Source organism: Pelophylax lessonae, assembly GCF_965119305.1.
Source record: "Pelophylax lessonae genome assembly, chromosome: 4".
Classification (NCBI taxonomy): Eukaryota; Metazoa; Chordata; class Amphibia; order Anura; family Ranidae; genus Pelophylax; species Pelophylax lessonae.
The window spans coordinates 299,075,604-299,101,275 of record NC_138771.1 but is presented as its reverse complement, the minus strand read 5'-3'; the positions used below and the strand labels follow the sequence as shown (position 1 = coordinate 299,101,275).

Here is a 25,672-nt window from a genome sequence, read left to right as displayed (position 1 = left end):
AGTGGCTTTGTGAGTATGCACACTCTGGTATATAGCATGTAATGAGAGTTTTTCATAGTCTGGGGTAAATGACACTTTAATGCATTCTCTGTGTTAAGGTAAAACAAAAACTTTCAATAGCTGCTCACCCAAATCCCCCTTAAAGGCCCCTTTTACACGGGCGATCCGATCCGCCTGTCAGTTTTTCAGGCGGACCGGATCGGATGCTCCATGCATCCCTATGGGGCAGCGGATGTCAGCGGAGACATCTGGTTTTGACAGGTACCTCTTCCCACTTCCCGCTGACTTCCTGGGGCAAACTTAGCCAGAAGTTCAGACCCTCTCCTCCTTCCCCCCGCCACGGGCATTCACAAAGCACAGTGTGCTTTGCACATGCGCAGTAGTGAACAGTCTGTAAAGCTGCAAGGCTTCACTGCCGGTTTCCCTTAGCCAAAATAGCGGTGGCAGCACCTGAGAGCCGATTAAAAAATCAGCTTGGGTGAAGACACCGTTGGATTTGTGGAGGTACAGGTAAGTGTCCTAATATAAGTCAGCAGCTCCAAATACTGTAGCCGCTGACTTATATTAGAACACGTACCTGTACCTCCACAAATCCAGCGGTGTCTTCACCCAAGCTGATTTTTTAACTGGCTCTCAGGTGCTGCCGCCGCTATTTTGGCTGAAGTAGCACTGAGCTCCACTTTAAGCCTAGAATCAGTGGCGGCTGGTGCTCAAAATTTTTGGGGGGGGCGCAAAAAGAAAAATGTAATAGGTATTGCTTCGCGCCAAAAAACGCAGTAAAAAAATTGCGTGACTTTGAAGCTGTGCCCCCTTCAATGCAATGAACACTGTGCTGTGCCCCCTTCAATGCAATAAACACTGTGCTGTGCCCCCTTCAATGCAATGAACACTGTGCTGTGCCCCCTTCAATGCAATGAACACTGTGCTGTGCCCCCTTCAATGCAATAAACACTGTGCTGTGCCCCCTTCAATGCAATGAACACTGTGCTGTGCCCCCACAATGCAGAGTTCAGCGTGCATGCCCCTTTCAATTCAGAGCGCCACAGCATTGTCCCCAATCACTGCAGAGGGCCACAGCATTGTCCCCAATGATTGCAGAGTGCCCACAGCATTGTCCCCCAATGATTGCAGAGTGCCACAGCATTGTACCCCAATGATTGCAGATTGCCACAGAATTGTACCCCAATGATTGCAGAGTGCCCACAACATTGTACCCCAATGATTGCAGAGTGCCCACAGCATTGAACCCCAATGATTGCAGAGTGCCACAGAATTGTACCCCAATGATTGCAGAGTGCCACAGAATTGTACCCCAATGATTGCAGAGTGCCACAGCATTGTACCCCAATGATTGCAGAGTGCCACAGAATTGTACCCCAATGATTGCAGAGTGCCCACAACATTGTACCCCAATAAATGCAGAGTGCCCACAGCATTGTACCCCAATAAATGCAGAGCGCCACAGCATTGTACCCCAATAAATACAGAGCGCCTCAGCATTGTACCCCAATAAATGCAGAGCGCCACAGAATTGTACCCCAATGATTGCAGAGTGCCACAGAATTGTACCCCAATGATCGCAGAGTGCCACAGAATTGTACCCCAATGATTGCAGAGTGCCGCAGCATTGTACCCCAATGATTGCAGAGCGCCACAGCATTGTACCCCAATAAATGCAGAGTGCCCACAGCATTGTACCCCAATGATTGCAGAGTGCCACAGCATTGTATCCCAATAAATGCAGAGCGCCACAGCATTGTACCCCAATAAATGCAGAGTGCCCACAGCATTGTCCCCCAATAAATGCAGAGTGCCCACAGCATTGTCCCCCAATAAATGCAGAGTGCCCACAGCATTGTACCCCAATGATTGCAGAGTGCCACAGCATTGTACTCCAATGATTGCAGAGCGCCACAGCATTGTACCCCAATAAATGCAGAGTGCCCACAGCATTGTACCCCAATGATTGCAGAGTGCCACAGCATTGTATCCCAATAAATGCAGAGTGCCACAGAATTGTACCCCAATGATTGCAGAGTGCCACAGCATTGTACCCCAATGATTGCAGAGCGCCACAGCATTGTACCCCAATAAATGCAGAGTGCCCACAGCATTGTACCCCAATGATTGCAGAGTGCCACAGCATTGTATCCCAATAAATGCAGAGCGCCACAGCATTGTACCCCAATAAATGCAGAGTGCCCACAGCATTGTCCCCCAATAAATGCAGAGTGCCCACAGCATTGTCCCCCAATAAATGCAAAGTGCCCACAGCATTGTACCCCAATGATTGCAGAGTGCCACAGCATTGTAACCCAATAAATGCAGAGCGCCACAGCATTGTACCCCAATAAATGCAGAGTGCCCACAGCATTGTCCCCCAATAAATGCAGAGTGCCCACAGCATTGTCCCCCAATAAATGCAGAGTGCCCACAGCATTGTACCCCAATGATTGCAGAGTGCCACAGCATTGTACCCCAATGATTGCAGAGTGCCACAGCATTGTACCCCAATGATTGCAGAGTGCCCACAGCATTGTACCCCAATGATTGAAGAGTGCCACAGCATTGTATCCCAATAAATGCAGAGTGCCACAGAATTGTACCCCAATGATTGCAGAGTGCCACAGCATTGTACCCCAATGATTGCAGAGCGCCACAGCATTGTACCCCAATAAATGCAGAGTGCCCACAGCATTGTACCCCAATGATTGCAGAGCGCCACAGCATTGTACCCCAATAAATGCAGAGCGCCACAGCATTGTACCCCAATAAATGCAGAGTGCCCACAGCATTGTCCCCCAATAAAAAAAAAAACAATAAAAATGACATAAATCTTTCCCGTACTTAGTAAACGCAATAACTTTTGCGCAAAGCAATCAAAATACGCTTATTGTGATTTTTTTTACCAAAAATATGTAGCAGAAAACAAATTGGCCTAAAATGTTAAAAAATTTAGATTTTTACATTTTTGAGAATTTCATATAAAAGAATGTGAAAAATATTGTTATTTTTTCAAAATTGTGGCTCTTTTTTTGTTTATAGCGCAAATAAAAATCGCACAGGTGATCAAATACCACAAAAAGAAAGCTCTATTTGTGGGAAAAAAAAGGACTTCAATTTCGTTTGGGTACAGCTTCGCACGACCGCGCAATTGTCCATTAAAGTCACGCAGTGCCGAATCACAAATTAGGGCCTGGTCATTGAGCAGCCAAATCCTCCGGGGCTAAAGTGGTTAAAACAAATCCATTTTTGGCTCTATTTTCTCAAAAAAAACATCAACATGTGACAACTATTGTCTAGTATGTAACTGCAGAGAGTGATTTCTTTTGCTTACATATACAGTGCAAGTAAATGTGTTCTATGTAAAGTTCATGCACAGTTGCATTATCTGCAAGCAGTAGAGTATCCATCATGCTTGCAGGGCAGGAGCTCAGTGAATTGCTTAAAACATTATGATCAGAGGTAATTTCAACCTCCCCAAGTACAAAAATCCAGGGCTTTTTTTCAGTGGGAACGCGGGGGGAACGCATTTCCGGCACCTCTAGAGCTGAATGTATGTAATGGCAAGGGGTGCTGGGGGCCTGCTGGAGGTTCTATTGATGCTGGCGGCTGGGGAATCAACTCTTGGTGGAGTGATCTATTTTTTTGCAGGGGTGTCTATTGTTGCTGGTGGAGGATCAATTGCTGCTGGGGGTGGGTCTTATGTTTGATGAGAGGTTGATCATTGCTTGGAGGGATCTATTGTTGAGGGAGGGGTCTATTGTGATCCATTGTTTCTGGCTACAGGGAATCTATTTTACTGTCTTTCTTGTTATAATTAACAAATTCCATACAAATGACTTAGCACCACAAACGATACTTGGTTCTGTATTCTCTAAAAGGGGCGGGAACCAAGGAACAGAGGTGGGTACCGAGACAAGGGTTGACTCGGAAGGGGGGGGGGGGGGGGTTCCTGCACCTTTTCTCTGAGAAAAAAAGCCCTGCAAAAATCAATACCTACAATGAAATGATACATGTCAGGTCAGACTACACATTCATTAAAGATGATCCACTGCTTTCTCCTCTGAAATTTTTTGTTGGTAAAACGTTTTGTGAATTGGTATCTCTTTATATTTCCATAATACTATTTCATGTCACTGCAATAGTAGGCTTTTCGTCCCCTCAAAAAATTATGAAAAACAGGATGTTTTTTAGGCCTGTTTTGCTTAGTGGCTATGGCTCTGTACTTAAAAGGAATGACCAGCTCCACCTGCTGGCCTGAAGTGTGGATAATATGTATGAAAGCGGTATTTAAAGTGGAGTTCCACCCATTTTAGTCACTTTAGATGTATGTAATCCCCTTTAAAACGACTTTTACCAATGGAAAGTATTTTTTTTTTTTTTTTGCTAGTAAATACCTGATTTTCTGCTTTATTTATCCTCATCTCACTTCCGGGTCCAGTCGGCGATTACGTAATTCGGCGATTCGCAGTGTGTGCTGGGATTTATCTCAGGGCATGAAATCTCGCATTATTACACAGGAGATGAGCTGTACTGCGTGTTCTGCCCCGCCTCCGCCCAGCCTCCGCCCCGCCTCCTCTCAGTGAGCTGTATGTATATAGTGTATTGAGGCTGTGCTCCGCCCTGCCTCCTCTCAGTGAGCGAGGACCGAAAGCATTATATCCTCACTGAGCTCACTGAGAGGAGGCGGGGCAGAGGCGGGGCGGAGCACAGCCTCAATACACTACATACATACAGCTCACTGAGAGGAGGCGGGGCGGAGGCGGGGCAGAGCACGCAGTGCAGCTCATCTCCTGTGTAATAATGCAAGATTTCATGCCATCCCAGCACACACTGCGAATCGCCAAATGACGTAATCGCCGACCAGACCCGGAAGTGAGAAGAGGATAAATAAAGCAGAAAATCAGGTATTTACTAGCAACAACAAAAAAAACAAAAAACTTTCCATTGGTAAAAGTCGTTTTAAAGGGGATTACATACATCTATGTAATCCAATTTATTAAAAATGGGTGGAACTCCACTTTAACCTAAAACCGAAAATGTAATCTTTTGTAGCTTACCAATCATGACTAAAAGTCAACATGGGTCCTTAAGCACTAGAATAAAGATGCAGACTGCGTGACATTTGGTTTCATTGGTGTCATTGATGACATGGGTTTAATACGGCCACAGCAGACAATTTATTAATCAAAGAATAAATAACATCACATTTACCATAACAATAAGTACAAAATTCAACAATGTTCTTCTAACAATGCCCAACAACAAGGGGTCTTCGGGTGTCCCTAGGGCACAATTTTAACTGCCCCAGCTGGCTCAAAGACGTTACAACCTCACATATACTTCCAATTTTTCCCCCCAGGGAACATAGCTCCTGGGAGAACGACCACAAACCAAATGAGGAGTGCCATACCTTAGATGGGCCCCAACCATTGGGTAAAATGTAAGTAATCACTGACCCCCCCAAAGACCCCCTGACTCGATAACTGCTGTGACAAAACACGCAACATACATAATGATGTATGCATTTTGTTTTTTGTTTTGTTTTTTACTCTGAAAACATTTATTTATTTATTTTTTATATATAAATACAATTAGAGTGGAAAACACAAAATTATTCCCACAATCCGTACTCCTCAGCAACCCTTAACATAAGGGCGGGTGGGAGGGAAGTTACCTCTTTGGACTGAAATCAACACCACCTATCTGCATTGCCCCTAACATATGCTCCCAGCCCATCCAGCCTTTTCCTCCAATCAGGTAAGGACTACTCCCCTTGCCACCCCTCTGACCTAGCCGACCCTTCTCTGACCCTGTTCCTGACCCTGTTCCTCCTTAAGTCATGCCGCCCCTTCATCCATTTTCTCCTCCTGGCTTCACTTTAGATGTGGTGGCTCTATTCATTTTTTCCCCTCTGTTTTCACTTGATGACCTGGCCAGTAACAATCCCCCCACTCTGGATGAATGAACACAGGGGGCACCTTTGGACAGCCGCATTGTCAGTCTAGGGTAGGAGGAGAGGAGTGTTAGATGTACTAGCAGATTTAAATACACAAACACATTGAAGTCAAACTCCAGCTTAAAAAATTTAAGCAGTTACAGCAACAATTTAATTAATTTGGGGTTAAATGTTTTACATAAATAAATGTTGATCATTGTAAGCATCCCTGTCAGTGGTAAATGGTTTGCCCATCTCTGTAACTGCTGGAGACTAGAGACTAGAGACTTACTGGCTGGATCACCATTTTAACATAGAAGAAATAAAACTTAAAAAGAAAACAAATGCAGGCACCACATCTAATAATTGGTAAGCTGCAATATAATATATGTTTGCTTTGGGTTTATTACAGCTTTAATTATTAGTATCTATTTTTTTCTTTTTTTTTTTTACGTTAGTAAACCACTTCTGGACCGGAAGATTTTCCCCCTTAATGACCAGGCCATATTTTGCGATTCGCCACTGTGTTACTTTAACCGACAATTGCGTGATCGTGCGATGCTGTACCCAAATAAAATTTACGTCCTTTTTTCCCACAAATAGAGCTTTCTTTTGATGGTATTTGATCACCTGTGTGATTTTTTTTTTTTTTTTTTGTGCTATAAACAAAAAAATAGCGACAATTCTGAAAAAAAAAAAAACTATATTTTTCACATTTTGCTATATAACATTCCCCAAAAAAAAAAAATTAAAAAATCTAAATTTTTTACCATTTTAGGCCAATTTGTTTTCTGCTACATATTTTTGGTAAAAAAAAAATTGCAATAAGCGTATTTTGATTGGTTTGCACAAAACTTATCACGTCTACTAACTTTGGGAAAAATTTATGTCATTTATATTGTTTTTTTTTTTTACTAGTAATGGTGGCGATCTGCGATATTTTTAGCGGGACTGCGACATTGCGGCGGACAGATTGGACCCGTAACTGACATCTTTGACACTTTTGGGGGGACCATTGACATTACTACAGTAATCAGTGCTAGAAATATGCACTGTTACTGTAATAATGACACTGGCAGGGAAGGGATTAACACAGTGGGTGATCAAGGGGTAAAATGTGAGCCTAGGGGAGTGTTTACTAACTGTTGGGGGATGGGCTTGGGAAATAACCATAGAGACCTGTGTTCCTATAAAGAAGGATCACAGGAGCTCTGTGATCATTCCAGGGAGAAGAACTGTCAGCTGTGTTTACAACAGCTGTGCTTTCTTCTCTCCCAGCGGGGAGCGATCGCGGGTGTCAGGCAGCAACCGAAGCCACCTGCCCCATGCATCGGAGTCCCCGCTGCCGAGCTACAGGCCCTACGTCGGTTCACGCAGGAGGGCCAGCCTGCCGCAGTATATATGCGGTGGGCGGTCCTGAACCATTTAAGTAATGTATTTAAATTGTGAATTTATCTTTTTAGGGATAATATGTGTATGCAGCTTTCAATAATCAGAATATATATTTGTGGCTTGAATGCCTAAAGTTTTGATGCACAAACTCTCTTCAAAAACAACTTTTATCACATGACATACATGTATAACTCCCAAAAAATTAGTTTGTTATACCCAGAAAAGTAGGAACAATAAAGCTGGCCATACACTAGCCGAAATATCGGGCAAACTCATTTTCGAAAAACGAAAAAATGTCCATGAGAGCAGACGATCGTGCCATCATGTAATGACCGAATTTCAAATGATAAACCGTTCAATGGACATAAATGAATCCATTTTTCGTTCAGTTTGTCACATATGCCTAGTGCAAACAGGTTGGCCGGGAAACACATTAACCTTTCAATTTATCGTTCGTTTTTCATTCGGTCGGCGGATTTTCAAAACTGTTCCTTCAATTTTTCGGCTCTAAAACGTTGAAAACGATTTTCTACTTGTGGCCATTAACTGGACGAAAAACGAACGATCGGACCAAATGACAGATTTTCAAACTATCTTTCGGCTAGCGTATGGCCAGCATAAGAAGGAGTGTATTGCAGGGCCTCTGATGTTATCCCTCTCCCCCCTCCTAATCCCATCCCCCCACTTTTCATTTTTTGAGACCCCCCCCCCCCCATTTACATGTTTATTCCTTTCCTTTACCTGCTGCTTAGCCTGACAGCCCTTGCCCTTATCCTCTAACCCAGAACTACCTCTCATTAGTTGGTTTCTATGCAAAACTTCACCCCATTTAGCAGTCTCCAGTTTTAGTACATCAATCCCTATTTGTAAAAGTGTATAGGCAACAAGAGTTTGGGCAGGTGCCTGCTACTGCAACTGATATATCTGTGGTTTTTGCACAATATCCAAATAAAAGAATTGAAAAAAAGGAGTCTATTTCTGGACTTGGGAGTCACAGGAGTTTGCATACAGCCATGACCAGCCAGCCGCCTGTACAAATCAATGACAAGCTGATAGATGGCACACCTGAGCATTTACATGGATACAGGGACATATGAACAGCCCTGGATGAAGACAATTTGTTTTCATGGCATCTCATTCGTCTTTATATGCATCCGTCAGCCTGTCATAAATTTAATTAGCTTAAGAACTGTTTAACCTGAATATTTAGAAATTTAAAAAAAATTGATTTCCCCTGTTTTTCATTCCTTATTGCATGTCAGAAGTATTGATCTACTGAAGCCCCTTTACATGCACCTTAGCGATGGCTGTGTGGAATTTCTCAGGACGGGTTTCTTGATGGTGACAATGCTGAGTCCGCCCTGTGTAAAGTCAGGCATAGAAGGATCGAATCTTGGCCCATTCAGCAAGGACCCATCAAGATTCGATCCATGTATGGCAGGCTGGTTGTATTGAAGGCTCCCCCACCCCACTTTCAGAACGCAATGGCACTGCGGGAGGGATTTCCCCATCAACACTGATTGTGATTTTCTTTCCTTCCACCTGTGGTTGCAGGAAAGAAAATCTCATCCTCTATGGGTCCTTTCAAATGAGCTTTCCGCCCGGCAGACTCTGTTTTGCTCAGCAGGGATCGATCCACCGATCCCCGCTGAGCAGGCAGATGACAGGTCCATCTCCGCTTACTTTGCAGGGACAAACCTGTCAGATCCCTGCTCTCCTCTATGGGAGATAGGATGATAACGGGACCGCCTGTCCATTTTCATCCGATCCGATCCTATCCGATCCTTTAGACAGATGGAAAATAGGGTTTCCATCCGTCCGGATTTCACGGACAGGATCGGATCAGATAGCAACGCGTGTCAATGGACATGTCATCGCTGGCACCTGCTGCTCCATAGGGGTACATGGAGCATCTGATCAGGTCCTCCTGAAAAACTGACAGGCAGACCTGATCGAAAAGCCTGTGTGAAAGGAGCCTTTGGCTTGCCTAGTGTGCACCAGTGAAGCCCCTTTTTTATCTGTGATACAAGGCAGAAACGGGAACCTTCATGGCAGGGTTTTCAAGCAGTAGATTTAAAAATACTGAAAATTATTTTTAAAATTATATTAACATTTAGAAAATGTTGTGAGGTTTTTTAGTGTTTGGATTACATACTATACTTTTATTCTGCAGATTTAACCACTTGAGCCCCGGAAGATTTTACCCCCTTCCTGACCAGGGGTTTTTTTGCGATTTTTTACTGCGTGACTTTAACAGATAATTGCGCGGTCGTGCGACGCTGTACCTAAACGAATTTGAAGTCCTTTTTTTCCCACAAACAGAGCTTTCTTTTGGTGGTATTTGATCACCTGCGCATTTTTTTGATCATATATCATATATATCACTATAAACAAATAAATCGCTATAAACAAAAAAGAGCGTAAATTTTGCAAAAATAACAATATTTTTCACATTTTTTTTATATGAAATTCCCAAAAAAAAAAGTAAAAACCAAAATTTTTTAACATTTTCAGCCGAATTGTTTTATGCTACATATGTTTGGCAAAAAAAAATCGCAAAAAGCGTATTTTGATTGGTTTGCGCGAAAGTTATCGCGTTTACTAACAAAGGGAAAGATTTTTGTCATTTTTGGTGTTTTTTTTTTTTTCAACGAGTAATGGCGGCGATCTGCGATTTTTTTTGCGGGACTGCGACATTGCGGCGGACAGATCGAACCCTTGACTGACATTTTTGACACTTTTGGGGTTACCAGTGACATTACTGCAGTAATCAGTGCTATACATATGCACTGTTACTGTAAAAATGACACTGGCAGGGAAAGGGTTAACTGTATTGGAGAGGGAGGGGTTAAGTGTGTCCTGGGGGCGTGTTTCTAACTGTGATTGGACATGGCTACTAGTGTAAAAACAGAGATCAACGGTCCTACATAGTAGAACCATCTGATCTCCATTTTTACACAGGGGAGAATGACGTTTGAGGCAGGTGGCTAATGTAAACAAGGCGGCTTGTTTACATTAGCCACCTGCCTTTCTCCCTTCCCGGCGAACGATCGCGAGTGACCGGCGGACATCGGGTCCGCCGGTCACACGCGCTGACTTGTTAGGGAACGAGCCGGGGCGGGCGCGTGCCTCAGCGGGCGCGCTCTCCCCCGATATTGGCTCACAAGCCAGTGACAGGCTAGTGACGTACCGGTACATCACTTTGCCTGGCCGGGGCTGACCGCCGCAGTATATGTACTTGCGGCGGTCGGCAAGTGGTTAAATACACTAAGGCCCCTTTCACACATACGGTCCGTTCAGTTCATCAGTTCAGTCACGTCAAAATGTATCAGTTTTCCATCCATTTTTCATCCGTTTTTCATCCGTTTTTCGTCAGTTGCCATCCGTTTTTCATCCCTTTTTCATCATTTGTTGTCTGTTTTTCATCGGTTGTCATCCGTTTTTCATCCGATCCGTTTTTTTGACGAACGAAAAATAGGGCATTCATCCGTTCAAAAAAAACGGACATTGACGGAAGCGGATAAAAACGGATGTTAACTGATGATCAACCGTTGTCATCCGTTTTTACATAGAGATACATTGATGTCCGTTTTTCATCCGTCAACGGATGGATGAAAAACGGACAAACGGACATAATGTGTGAAAGGGGCCTAAGAAGCTGAAGCTGAACTCCAGCTAATACTTTATAAATAGTTACAATAAACAGTTTTTTCCTTGTGGGATAAATGTTTTACATAAATAAACAAAAGAAACGATGATTGTAAATACCCATTTAAGAGGAAGTAAACTCTGCTTTTTTTTTTCTTTTTTCTAATCTGCAAAGTAAAGGCATAATGTTCTAGTATGCATTGCATACTAGCACATTATGTGACACTAATGCCCCGTACACACGTGCAGATTGTCGGCCGAAAAGATTCGGCCGACGACCGATCGGCCGATTTTCGGCTTGTTAGTATGATGCTTCCGACAGCCGACAGCGCACTTTCGGCCGAACAGAATCTGTCCTGCAGGCATTAAAATTTTTGTATGCCGACACCAGAGCGGCCGATTGTTCGCTAGTCAATACAGAATTCGGCCGACAAACAGCAGATTTGCTGGGCATGCTCAGAAAAGAAAAAACACAGGGAAAGTTAACCATCACATGACATCACTTCATCAGTCGGCTGTAGTCGGCGGACAAAATTCTTGTGCAGTCTTTTGCACTTTTCAACAGACACGACAGCCCGGGGACAAAAGACGGCCGAACGTTCGGCCGACGATCTGCACGTGTGTACGAGGCATTAGGCCTCTTGCACACAATACTCCTTTTTGAGCATCAACTTTTTCCAGACTTTATTTTTTGGAATGTATTTGCGCGTATTTGCATGTATTTGTGCGTATTCGTGAGTATTTGCGTGTATTGAGGCTTAAATTACTGACCAAAAATGCAGATTTTTCTATTTTGTTTTTACTGAAGAATGCACAGCGCTTGTTTACGCGGCCGTGTACACAGGCACATTACAATTAATGGGCTGTATTTTAACTCTGAAAAAAAAAAAAAAAAAAAAGCAGTACTGAGCTTTTTCAAGCTGCGAGATGCTCAAACAAGAGTATCGTGTGCAAGAGGCCTTACCTGCAAGCAAAGCCCTTATTTACCCCCGCTGGAGGCGGCATCTATCTTCACCCGTCTTCCTTACGGGTCCGCAGACTTCGGCTGTGTGGCTGGCCAGAGCCGCGTAATGTCACTCTCACGCATGCGTGTGGGAGCCGCCGGTCGTCACGCCGCAGGTCTCTGAAGAAAAGGCACGGGAGGCTGTTCCTTCAGAGCGCATGCACCGATGCCGTCATCGGCGTAGTATACAGTAAATATCTCCTAAACAAGTTTAGGAGACATTTACACTACTTATAGGCCTTATTATAGGCTTACCTATAAGTACAAACATTAGATGGAAGTTTACGTCCTCTTTAACCTCTTTACCACCGGAGGATTTTGCTGTCTTACGTCTGGGCCACTTTTTGCGATTCGGCACTGTGCGACTTTAACTGACAATTGCGCGGTCATGCAATGCCGTACCCAAACGAAATTTACGTCCTTTTTTTCCCACAAACAGAGCTTTCTTTTGGTGGTATTTGATCATCTCTGCGATTTTTATTTTTTGTGATATTAATAAAAATAATCAACAATTTTGAAAAAATAACAATATTTTTCTACTTTGACAGTTAAAAAATATCCAATATATTAAATTTTTGTCATATATTTAGGCCAAAATGTATTTAGCTACATTTCTTTGACAAAAAAATTCTCAATGAGCGTATTTTTAACCGCTTTAGGACCGTAAGATTTTACCCCATTCCTGACCAGGCTATATTTTGCGTTTCGGCACTGCTTTATTTTAACAGACAATTGCACGGTCGTGCGACGCTGTACCCAAAATAAATTGACGTCCTTTTTTTCCCCACAAATAGAGCTTTCTTTTGGTGGTATTTTATCACCTGTGTGATTTTTAATTTTTGCGCTATAAACAAAAAAAGAGCGACGATTTGAAAAAATAACAATATTTTTCACATTTTTTTATATAAAATTCCCCCCCAAAAAATGTAAAAATCTAAATTTTTTTAACATTTTAGGCCAATTTGTTTTCTGCTACATATGTTTGGTAAAAAAAAAATCACAATAAGCTTATTTTGATTTGTTTGTGCAAAAGTTTTCGCAGCTACTAACTACGGGAAATTTATGTCATTTTTATTGTTTTTTTTTTTTTTTAACTAGTAATGGCGGCGATCTGCAATTTTTTTTGCGGGACTGCGACATTGCGGCGGACAGATCGGACCCTTGACTGACATTTTTGACACTTTTGGGGGCACCAGTGACACTACTACAATAATCAGTGCTATAAATATGCACCGTTACTGTAAAAATGACACTGGCAGGGAAGGGGTTAACTTTTATTGGTGATCAAGGGGTTAATGTATGCCTGGTGCTTACTAACGTTTACACAAGCGGGCGGATCTCCACACTCGATTCCCGACGATCGGGGAACAGCAACGGTGATCACCTCCGCTCCTCCCCTGGCCCGACTCCCGCTGTGACTGAATATAGCGGGAGCGAGCCTCCGCGCGCCGCCGAGAGAGGGGAATGTCTGGTGACGTAGGTCTACGTCGCCAGACGATAACGAGCCACTGTGCCGCAGTAGCAGCACAGTGAGCAGTGGGAAAGTGGTTAAGGGCTAAATGGTTTGTCTCAGCCCTGTAAATAATACAAACAGCTGGAGAACTATTTTTTTTTAAAAAACAACAGACTTAAAGTATTACTAAACCCAGGAGCCTGCATTCACTATATCTGGTCTCCCACAGTACACAGAACATGGAAATAAAAATATTTTAGTAAATACAATTGGATAAATACTTTTTTTCATTAGCAGTATATAGCAGTCTTGTGACTTCTATCAGTGTCCGTCTGAGCACTGGCTAAAATTTGTAGGAGGAGTTTTCATTCTCCTCTGATTGTCTTATGAGTCTACAGGACCCCTGACCCTCTGTCTCGACAGTGCTGATTGGCCCTGAGCTGCTTAAACGCACCCTCCCAAGAAAAAAAGACTCTCTGGCAATACACACCAAAATGAGCATGTGCAGCTTGTTCCAGAGGCTCTGATCTACCAGCAGATGGATTGGGGACAGTGGAAGACGGGGGAGGGTCAGAGAAGACATGATCAAACAACCTTTTTAGATAATGCGCAGGATTAACCCCTTAGGTTCTACAGTGAGTATAACAAGCATGCTTTACTGCATATACAGACTGATTTTACTGTTGTGGGTTTAGTAACACTTTAATGGCTTGATCACGAGATGAAAATAGAAGAAAGAAACCCTAAAAAAGAAAACTACTGCAGCCATCACATCTAAAAAAAAAGGTATGCTGCAATATAATTCATTTTTGCTATTGGGTTCAATGCCATTTTAAGTGGGCTTTAATGCCCCAGAGACCACACAGCTTCTGTATCATGTGGCTTCTGTGATTAGCTCTCACATTATTATTATCATTATTATTAATATACAGTATAGTGCCAACAGTTTGCACAACCTCATGCCACTGTGGACACATATGTGCCAGCAGCTGCCCGTTAAATCTCGCCTTTTTTGCCACAGCAAAAGGTAACCTAAACCTAACCCCTAAATTTAACCCTGAACCTAAAACTGTTTACTATCACGGCAATAAAAATAGTGAAAATACTGTCACAGCAAAGATTTATGCAATACATTTTTGGTGCCTATTTACATTGCACTAACATCTGTGCCACAATGAAATGATCCAGATGAGAACAGGCACTGCTGCAGATTATGTAAACCATAAAAATGTACTGGACTGATCTGGACCTAAAAAGTAACCCCGAAATACATCAAATGGTTTTCTCAATTTCGGTGATTGACAAATGGTTGAAAATACCAATGAACAGAGAGAATTGATTAACCATGAGTAACCTTCATAAGGCCATGACAGCCCACAGGTCCACTCAAATACAAAAGGCCTTCTGGCCTGTTCAAATAACTAAAACTACATCTCTAAAACTTTATCAGCTATATGGCAGTATATTTAAATATTTATTATGCTGACACAAGAAGCTAGGCTATATTATCTTTTTTTTTTTACTGTGGATAGAGTCTGGAAGAGTTAGTGCCCATTCACACTACCGCGACTGGTCAGCCTGACAAGTCGCGGCCCATGCAGTGCTACGGGAACCGTTCTAATAGGAGCGACTCAAGTCGCTCCGACTTAGAAAGTAGTTCCTGTACTACTTCGGGGCGACATCGGAGCGACTTGCATTGACATTCATTATATGAAGTCCGTGCAAGTCGCGCCAAAGTCGCGGTGCACGCCACTTCACAGGTCGCCCCCGAAGTCGTGCCACGGTAGTGTGAACCGGCACTTAGAACTTCTGTTGTGTTTTTTTATTGCTGTTCTTACTGCAGAGGTTTCCTCCCACTTCTTGTCTCTGTGACACCAAAAAAATAAATTAGTCATCAGGTGTCACAGAGAAAGGGAGGTACAGAAAACAATAAAAAGCTAAGAAAGGTTTTAACTGCTCTCAACTGTATTAGACTTAAAATTAATTGTACTTGCCGTACCACTTGTATACATAACATGTTTTTTTATTTATGTATAATTATTATATAGGATTTATATAGTGCCAACAGTTTACGCAGTGCTTTACAACTTGAGGGTAAACAGTACAAATTAGGGCTGAGCGATTTTGCCTAAAAAAAAAATCTTCGATTTCTAAAGAAAAAAATCGAGTTTCGATTAGATTTTCGATTTTTATTTCAATGCACTTAAAAAATGACTGCAGACATCAGATATAGTGTCATAAGTGAAACTTTATTGCTATGATTGTCCTCAAGAGTTAAAATGCCCCTGTACAGGTATAACCCCCGCCTCCTCCCAGAGACGCACCGCCCGCTTCCTCTCCCGGAAGCTGACATCACATCCAGGCCTGGTGGTGGCCGCTGATTGGCTCGTTCCTCGTAGACTCTGAGCAGAGATGGCAGCGGCAGTGGCGGTGGTCCGGTTACTGGGGAGTTCTCGGTGTGTTGTGGCCGGTTCCCAGGCCTGGCTGTGCGGTGTGCAGCGGACTAGGAGCTGGCTGGAGCCCAGGGCGGCCCGCCTGTACAGGTAAGTGTCCCGCATGCAGGCCATGGGGGCCCCTGAGTGACCTCTAGTGTGTGTGTACTGTCGGTTACGCGGGGCGGGGGCTGGCTCATATCGCACTATGGTAACGCACAAGGACGAAACTCGGAAAAGTCCAAAAAAACTATTGTGGCAAAAAACTCGAGTTTGCAAAATAAAAATCGTTTTACACTACAAAATCGATAAAATCGATTTTTTGCCCAGCCCTAGTACAAATACAATATGCTTTAATACAATAAGAACTAGAGTGCCCTGCTCCTAGAGCTTACAATCTTGTATGATTGTATAATAAAATATATATTTATTTAAAAAAAAAAAAAAAGTATATGAATGATACTGAATCATCCTATCGCTAGACTTTCTGTGTTTATGTAGATGTCATACTAAATAAAATGCCACCACTTGCACTATAAATCTGGAACTTGGCATTAAACATTTGTTTTTGTGGCTGTCAATGTCACACAAGAAGATATTTCCTATTTTTCCATCTCTGTAATGGGGAATACAGAACAAGGCTTTAACATTCTATAGCTAGTAGAGCAATACCATAAAACAAACATGCACAGTAACTAATTTACACTAACAAACTATAAATATGTTTTCATACCATATTATACCCCCCTTAAAAACAAAAAAAACATAAATTACCAACTGATCTGAAATTTTAACGTACCCACTAAATTTGATATTTTGCTCCCATAAACAGACTACATTGTAGTTTTTACATACAGGCCAGTGTTTGCTGGAAGACAGCATGCACAATAAGACTCTTTCATAACTTCATGCAATGATCTCAGAAAATTAAACATAAAGACATTTTAAAGGTCACAAGAAATAATACTACAGTTTTGGAGGAATACAATAGGAATAATTATCGCGCATTCAAATGTATCTCTGCTACTGGTACAAATTTGAAAAAGATCATGCTAGCATGTCAATTTGTGGGAGAGTGTTACAAATTCTGTATATAGCCCTACAGAACAGACAGTGCACAGTCTACATGGGCTTTGCTGCTTAACTGCAGACAGGAAACAGGAAAATTTTTTCAGGAAAAAGACATAGAGTACAGTCATAGATGCAGCTACAAACTTACAAACACCGCCATCTACTGGCTAATGAATATATCTGTAATTGTTGTACAATAATATATGATGTTAGTGTCACATGTATGCATTAAGCAACTTTAAGGCTTCATGTACACTTGAACTACTTTAACTGCTGGCCATGGGAAAATGCAAAACGCAGCAAAATTGCATCATGATTTTTACTGCGATTTTGCGCGTTATGCGGCCAGGGGTCAAAATACTTCTATCCTGAATGTGATTTAGGAGAGGGAGGTTGAGGGGGGTTGAACCTCCCCTAACCGCAGCAGCTCCTAAACGATCCTAAAAGCCTATGTATACATGGACACATAGGCTTTTATGGAGCTGAGTTTAGGAGCTTTGGAAAAAATAAAACGCCAAAAGCTCCTAAACTCAAATCTAGGAGCTGCTAGCGTACATGAAGCCTAAGGCTTCATTTACACTTGCGGTTAAGGGGTGGCAAAAATGTGTTTTTGAGCTGGGTTTGTGCTGCCCACCAACTGACCCCCTCTTTTAAGCAGTGGTAGGCATTGGACAGAGGTGTTTACATGCTGCTGGCTCAATGCTCTGCTTTTCGCCCACGGCAAAGTTCACCCAACATTTAGCGATCGGTGGGCATCAAGCAGGCAAATACGGAAGCGCTGCAAACGCCCCGCAACTGCGTGCAATGCAGGCGGTTGCAGCACATTTGTTGGCAGAAATTGGGTTAAAACAGGTGGAAGGCGGATCAGACTTTAGAGGAAAGGAATGTTTCCTACACTAATGTAAATAGCGAATTCATTTGGCTTTATTTGTTTTCATATGACAAATGACGTGCTTCCTTGCACAGTTTTTGACTTTTGTTTGTTGATGTTCATTAAAATCCAACTCCATGAAAACCATTTTTTTTATGTCTGTTTTAAATAAAGTTGGAGAAGGTTTAAATTCAGATTAATTTACACAGGTGCTAAAAACAATGCATTTAGATGTAACATCTAAAAGCAGCACTTTAGGGGCCATACACACAGCTATGAACAATGTGTGGTCATGGGAAACATACACTGCAATCCTGCTGTGCCACCAGGTCCTGACCCCGTCCACCACCTCTCAGGTGTCAGATGAAGGGGTCGGTGGGCTTTGCAGAAATGAAGGAAGTCCTAGGCTCCTCCTTGGCTCTGACATAACAAAGGACACATCTTAGGGGAGGACTTTCCCCCCTCTGCCAGGTGCTGCTGCATCTGATATCTGGTGAAGAAATTTTCATTAAGGGGGAATTTTTAGCTTATGTGGGTGATTTTTAGCTTAAGGGGTATATGTTGGTTTTGCAAGGTTGTATTTTTTAATGGGGATGGGGGTTTGGTGGGGGGTATGTGTTAGTTGCTCCTGACATCTGCACTTTGTGTTGCGTACAACTAATCTATGTGCAGTGTGTTACATACAACTGACCCCTGCACTCTGCATTACATAATACTGACCCCTCCACTCTGCATTACATAATACTGACCCCTGCACTCTGCATTACATAATACTGACCCCTGAACTCTGCATTATATAATACTGACCCCTGCACTCTGCATTACATAATACTGACCCCTCCACTCTGCATTACATAATACTGACCCCTGCACTCTGCATTACATAATATTGACCCCTGAACTCTGCATTACATAATAGTGACCCCTCCACTCTGCATTACATAATACTGACCCCTGCACTCTGCATTACTTAATACTGACCCCTCCACTCTGCATTACATAATGCTGACCCCTGAACTCTGCATTACACACTTCTGACTCCTGCGTTCTATGTTACTCCTCACCTCTGAACTCTGCATTACATAATACTGATCCCTCCACTCTGCATTACATAATACTGACCCCTCCACTCTGCATTACATAATATTGACCCCTGAACTCTGCATTACATAATACTGACCCCTCCACTCTGCATTACATAATATTGACCCCTGAACTCTGCATTACATAATATTGACCCCTGAACTCTGCATTACATAATACTGACCCCTCCACTCTGCCTTACATAATACTGACCCCTGCACTCTGCATTACATAATATTGACCCCTGAACTCTGCATTACATAATACTGACCCCTGCACTCTGCATTACATAATATTGACCCCTGAACTCTGCATTACATAATATTGACCCCTGAACTCTGCATTACATAATACTGACCCCTCCACTCTGCCTTACATAATACTGACCCCTGCACTCTGCATTACATAATATTGACCCCTGAACTCTGCATTACATAATATTGACCCCTGAACTCTGCATTACATAATACTGACCCCTCCACTCTGCATTACATAATACTGACCCCTCCACTCTGCATTACATAATACTGACCCCTCCACTCTGCATTACATAATACTGACCCCTGAACTCTGCATTACACACTCCTGACTCCTGCGTTCTACGTTACTCCTCACCTCTGAACTCTGCATTACATAATACTGATCCCTCCACTCTGCATTACATAATACTGACCCCTGAACTTTGCATTACACACTTCTGACTCCTGCGTTCTACGTTACTCCTCACCTCTGAACTCTGCATTACATAATACTGACCCCTGCACTCTGCATTACATAATACTGATCCCTCCACTCTGCATTACATAATACTGACCCCTGAACTCTGCATTACACAATTCTGACTCCTGCGTTCTACGTTACTCCTCACCTCTGAACTCTGTGTTATATACTACTGACCCCTGAACTCTGGGTGACTTATTCCTAAACCTCTGAGTTCTACGTTACTCCTCACCTCTGAACTCTGTGTTATACACTGCTGACCCCTGCACTCTGGGTGACCTATTCCTGACCCCCTGAACTATCCATTACATACTATTAATCTCTGAACTCTGCATTACTTATTCCCAACCCTTAAACTCTGCCTTACACACTATTGATCTCTGAACTCTGCATTACTTATTACTGACCTCTGAACTTAGCATTACATACTAGTGATCTCTGAACTCTGCTTTACTTATTTCTGAACCCCCTGAAACCCCTGAAATTTGCATTTCATACTAGGGATTTCTGAACTCTGCATTACTTATTCCTGACCCCCTGAACTCTGCATTACATACTATTGATATCGGAACTCTGCATTTCTTATTCCCGACCCCTGAACTTTGTATCACAAACTGGTGATCTCTGAACTCTACGTTACTTATTCCTGACCCCTGAACTCTGCATTACATTTCAGTGATCTCTGAACTCAGCTTTGCTTATTTCTGACCCTCTGAGCTCTGCATTACATACTATTGATTTCTGAACTCTGCATTACTTATTCCCGACCCTTGAACTCTGCAATACATACTATTGATCTCTGAACTCTGCGTTACTTATTCCTCATCCCTGATCTCTGCATTACATACTATTGATCTCTGAACTCTGCGTTACTTATTCCTCATCCCTGAACTCTGCATTACATACCATTTATCTCTGAACTCTGCGTTACTTATTCCTTATCTCTGAACTCTGCATTACATACTATTGATCTCTGAACTCTGCGTTACTTATTCCTTATCCCTGAACTCTGCATTACATACTATTGATCTCCGAACTCTGCGTTACTTATTCCTCATCTCTGAACTCTGCATTACATACTATTGATCTCTGAACTCTACATTCCTTTTTCCTGACCCCCCAGAACTCTGCATTACATACTATTGATCTCTGAACTCTGCATTGCATGCTATTGATCTCTGAACTATACATTCCTTTTTCCTGACCCCCCAGAACTCTGCATTACATACTATTGATCTCTGAACTCTGCGTTACTTATTCCTTATCCCTGAATTCTGCATTACATACTATTGATCTCTGAACTCTGCATTGCATGCTATTGATCTCTGAACTATACATTCCTTTTTCCTGACCCCCCAGAACTCTGCATTACATACTATTGATCTCTGAACTCTGCGTTACTTATTCCTTATCCCTGAATTCTGCATTACATACTATTGATCTCTGAACTCTGCATTGCATGCTATTGATCTCTGAACTATACATTCCTTTTTCCTGACCCCCCAGAACTCTGCATTACATACTATTGATCTCTGAACTCTGCGTTACTTATTCCTCATCCCTGAATTCTGCATTACATACCATTGATCTCTGAACTCTGCGTTACTTATTCCTCATCCCTGAACTCTGCATTACATACTATTGATCTCTGAATTCTGCGTTACTTATTCCTTATCTCTGAACTCTGCATTACATACTATTGATCTTTGAACTCTGTGTTACTTATTCCTTATTCCTGAACTCTGTATTACATAATATTGAACTCTGCGTTACTTATTCCTCATCCCTGAACTCTGCATTACATACTATTGATCTCTGAACTCTGCGTTACTTATTCCTTATCTCTAAACTCTGCATTACACACTATTGATCTCTGAACTCTGCGTTACTTATTCCTCATCCCTGAACTCTGCATTACACACTATTGATCTCTGAACTCTGCGTTACTTATTCCTTAGCCCTGAACTCTGCATTACATACCATTGATCTCTGAACTCTGCGTTACTTATTCCTCATCCCTGAACTCTGCATTACACACTATTGATCTCTGAACTCTGCGTTACTTATTCCTTAGCCCTGAACTCTGCATTACATACCATTGATCTCTGAACTCTGCGTTACTTATTCCTCATCCCTGAACTCTGCATTACATACTATTGATCTCCGAACTCTGCATTACTTATTCCTCATCTCTGAACTCTGCATTACATACTATTGATCTCTGAACTCTACATTCCTTTTTCCTGACCCCCCAGAACTCTGCATTACATACTATTGATCTCTGAACTCTGCATTGCATGCTATTGATCTCTGAACTATACATTCCTTTTTCCTGACCCCCCAGAACTCTGCATTACATACTATTGATCTCTGAACTCTGCGTTACTTATTCCTTATCCCTGAATTCTGCATTACATACTATTGATCTTTGAACTCTGTGTTACTTATTCTTTATTCCTGAACTCTGCATTACATAATATTGATCTCTGAACTCTGCGTTACTTATTCCTCATCCCTGAACTCTGCATTACATACCATTGATCTCTGAACTCTGCATTACTTATTCCTTAGCCCTGAACTCTGCATTACATACTAATGATCTCTGAACTCTGCATTACTTATTCCTTATCCCTGAATTCTGCATTACATACCATTGATCTCTCAACTCTGCGTTACTTATTCCTCATCCCTGAACTCTGCATTACATACTATTGATCTCTGAACTCTGCGTTACTTATTCCTTATCTCTGAACTCTGCATTACATACCATTGATCTCTGAACTCTGCGTTACTTATTCCTCATCCCTGAACTCTGCATTACATACTATTGATCTCTGAATTCTGCGTTACTTATTCCTTATCTCTGAACTCTGCATTACATACCATTGATCTCTGAACTCTGCGTTACTTATTCCTCATCCTTGAACTCTGCATTACATACTATTGATCTCTGAACTCTGCATTACTTATTCCTCATCCTTGAACTCTGCATTACATACTATTGATCTCTGAACTCTGCATTACTTATTCCTTATCCCTGAATTCTGCATTACATACTATTGATCTTTGAACTCTGTGTTACTTATTCCTTATTCCTGAACTCTGCATTACATAATATTGAACTCTGTGTTACTTATTCCTCATCCCTGAACTCTGCATTACATACTATTGATCTCTGAACTCTGCGTTACTTATTCCTTATCTCTAAACTCTGCATTACATACTACAGGCATACCCCGTTTTAAGTACACTCACTTTACGTACACTCGCGAGTACGGACACAGCCTGGTCAGCTTGGCATGGCATTACTCCCAGTTTTTAACATTGGCGTCTATGGGAAATCGTGGTCAGCTTGACATGGCACTACTCCCAAACCATAAATGACAGGGATACCAAACTTAGGGAGCAATGTGAGGGGACCCAGGACTACAACATATCCTATTTGTGGCCAGCCAGCTTGCCTAGGAAATGAAAAAAGGTATTGCTTCACTTTAAGTACATTTTCGTTTTACATACATGCTCTGGTCCCATTGTGTACTTAAAAGCGGGGTATGCCTGTATTGATCTCTGAATTCTGCGTTACTAAATTCTGAGCCCTGCACTGTTTGTGACTTATTACTGACCCCTAAACTCTGCATTACATTACCTTCCTTACTTTCCAATGGGCCTTGTTAGGTTATCACCTTAGAAAAACACACTGCACCCTGGTGATCTTTTATTTCTTCCCTTATATTTTTAGTGATTTTTTTTTGCATATATGTGATAACCCTTCAAAGGTCATTCCCCATAATATATGCATTAACCTCCCCCTCTTAGGGAGCGGTCTCTCCAGTGAATGTGCATTTACCAGTATATTTATATATGCATTTATCAGTATATGTGCATTAACTCCTCAGTGACCAGCCTCCAAATGACACACACTAAACCCCTAATGACCATTCTTCACATCTCTGTGAGCAGTCTGTAGTTTCTGAAGATTAGCGTGTCAGTTTTACTCCCTCAGAGTATGTACAATAACCTCTAAAACCCTTCTGTGTCCATATCTCCACAGTATTTACATTCAAGTGAATTGCCATGTAGATAAGAATTGGAAATGTACATATGGTATTCACTGTTTTGCCATTGTTTTTTTATTTAGCTTTTGTGATTGCCACTTCTCTGCCAGGCAGCACAGCCAGGTGTTTAAACCACTGCGATACTTCCTGGTTCAGCTTTACTACGTCCTGGACTGCCTGCTTGCTGTCACTTACAATGAATCATTGCCTGACTCCCTTCCCTTTAATTCCCAATGCAATCAAGCGACTGCCTTCTACTTGAAATAACCACCAAAACACTCTTCCCAATCCTTCCCGCTCTTGGGAAGGGACCAATAGGCTTCACTGAAGGCGGAGTCCTGGAGCTGTGATTGGCCGGCCCCTCTGTGCCGCTCATATAGTATGCTGCGGCTGTAGTGCCTGCTCTTCTCGTCACTTCGTACTCTGTTCATATACACAGAGCTCCTCCGCCCCGCCGTACACCGCTACACCACCGGCCCCCGCTATACACAGCTCTTCTCTATCCTGTCTGTGCATTGTATATCCAGCATGGGCTGCAGCAATTCGTCATCTGCAGGAGGTAAGAAGGCACCGGGTGCATGCAGGGCTGTGATAGGGAATAGAGCCAGGCTGTACTGGCATGGTGCTGGATGGTAGAGGAGATCACACCGGCAGGGACAGCAGGCACTGATCACTTCCATTGCTGTTATTAATATATTACAGCATTTCTATAAAATAATGTGTACTCTTATTGTTGTGCCATACACCAATCATACACCTGTGTTTATGTGCCATCTAGGGACCTAACCTCCTAATCACCCGCTCCCCAAAGTCAGCTATACATTGATTGCATGGTATCCATCATAGTCCTATGTGCCATCTAGGGACCTAACCTCCTAATCACCCGCTCCCCAAAGTCAGCTGTACATTGATTGCATGGTGTCCATCATAGTCCTATGTGCCATCCAGGGACCTAACCTCCTAATCACCCGCTCCCCAAAGTCAGCTATACATTGATTGCATGGTGTCCATTGTCTTATGTGCCATCTAGGGACCTAACCTCCTAATCACCCACACCCCAAAGTCAGCTATACATTGATTGCATGGTGTCCATAATAGTCCTATGTGCCATCTAGGGACCTAACCTCCTAATCACCCGCACCCCAAAGTCAGCTATACATTGATTGCATGGTGTCCATCATAGTCCTATGTGCCATCTAGGGACCTAACCTCCTAATCACCCGCACCCCAAAGTCAGCTATACATTGATTGCATGGTGTCCATCATAGTCCTATGTGCCATCTAGGGACCTAACCTCCTAATCACCCGCTCCCCAAAGTCAGCTATACATTGATTGCATGGTGTCCATAATAGTCCTATGTGCCATCTAGGGACCTAACCTCCTAATCACCCGCTCCCCAAAGTCAGCTGTACATTGATTGCATGGTGTCCATCATAGTCCTATGTGCCATCCAGGGACCTAACCTCCTAATCACCCGCTCCCCAAAGTCAGCTATACATTGATTGCATGGTGTCCATTGTCTTATGTGCCATCTAGGGACCTAACCTCCTAATCACCCACACCCCAAAGTCAGCTATACATTGATTGCATGGTGTCCATAATAGTCCTATGTGCCATCTAGGGACCTAACCTCCTAATCACCCGCACCCCAAAGTCAGCTATACATTGATTGCATGGTGTCCATCATAGTCCTATGTGCCATCTAGGGACCTAACCTCCTAATCACCCGCACCCCAAAGTCAGCTATACATTGATTGCATGGTGTCCATCATAGTCCTATGTGCCATCTAGGGACCTAACCTCCTAATCACCCGCTCCCCAAAGTCAGCTATACATTGATTGCATGGTGTCCATAATAGTCCTATGTGCCATCTAGGGACCTAACCTCCTAATCACCCGCTCCCCAAAGTCAGCTGTACATTGATTGCATGGTGTCCATCATAGTCCTATGTGCCATCCAGGGACCTAACCTCCTAATCACCCGCTCCCCAAAGTCAGCTAT

At 42.6% G+C, this 25,672-nt stretch overlaps 1 protein-coding gene across 1 annotated transcript in view; it reads left to right on the top strand.

The window, feature by feature from the left end:
* The first annotated feature begins 24,090 nt into the window (after positions 1–24,090).
* Positions 24,091–25,672, top strand: part of LOC309555251 (overexpressed in colon carcinoma 1 protein homolog) — a 111,797-nt gene continuing 110,215 nt past the window's right edge. The window contains exon 1 of the mRNA XM_082257152.1: positions 24,091–24,228. Within this exon, the coding sequence (XP_082113278.1) occupies positions 24,198–24,228 (31 nt within the window). The 5' untranslated portion in view covers positions 24,091–24,197. The remainder of the gene's footprint in view (positions 24,229–25,672) is intronic.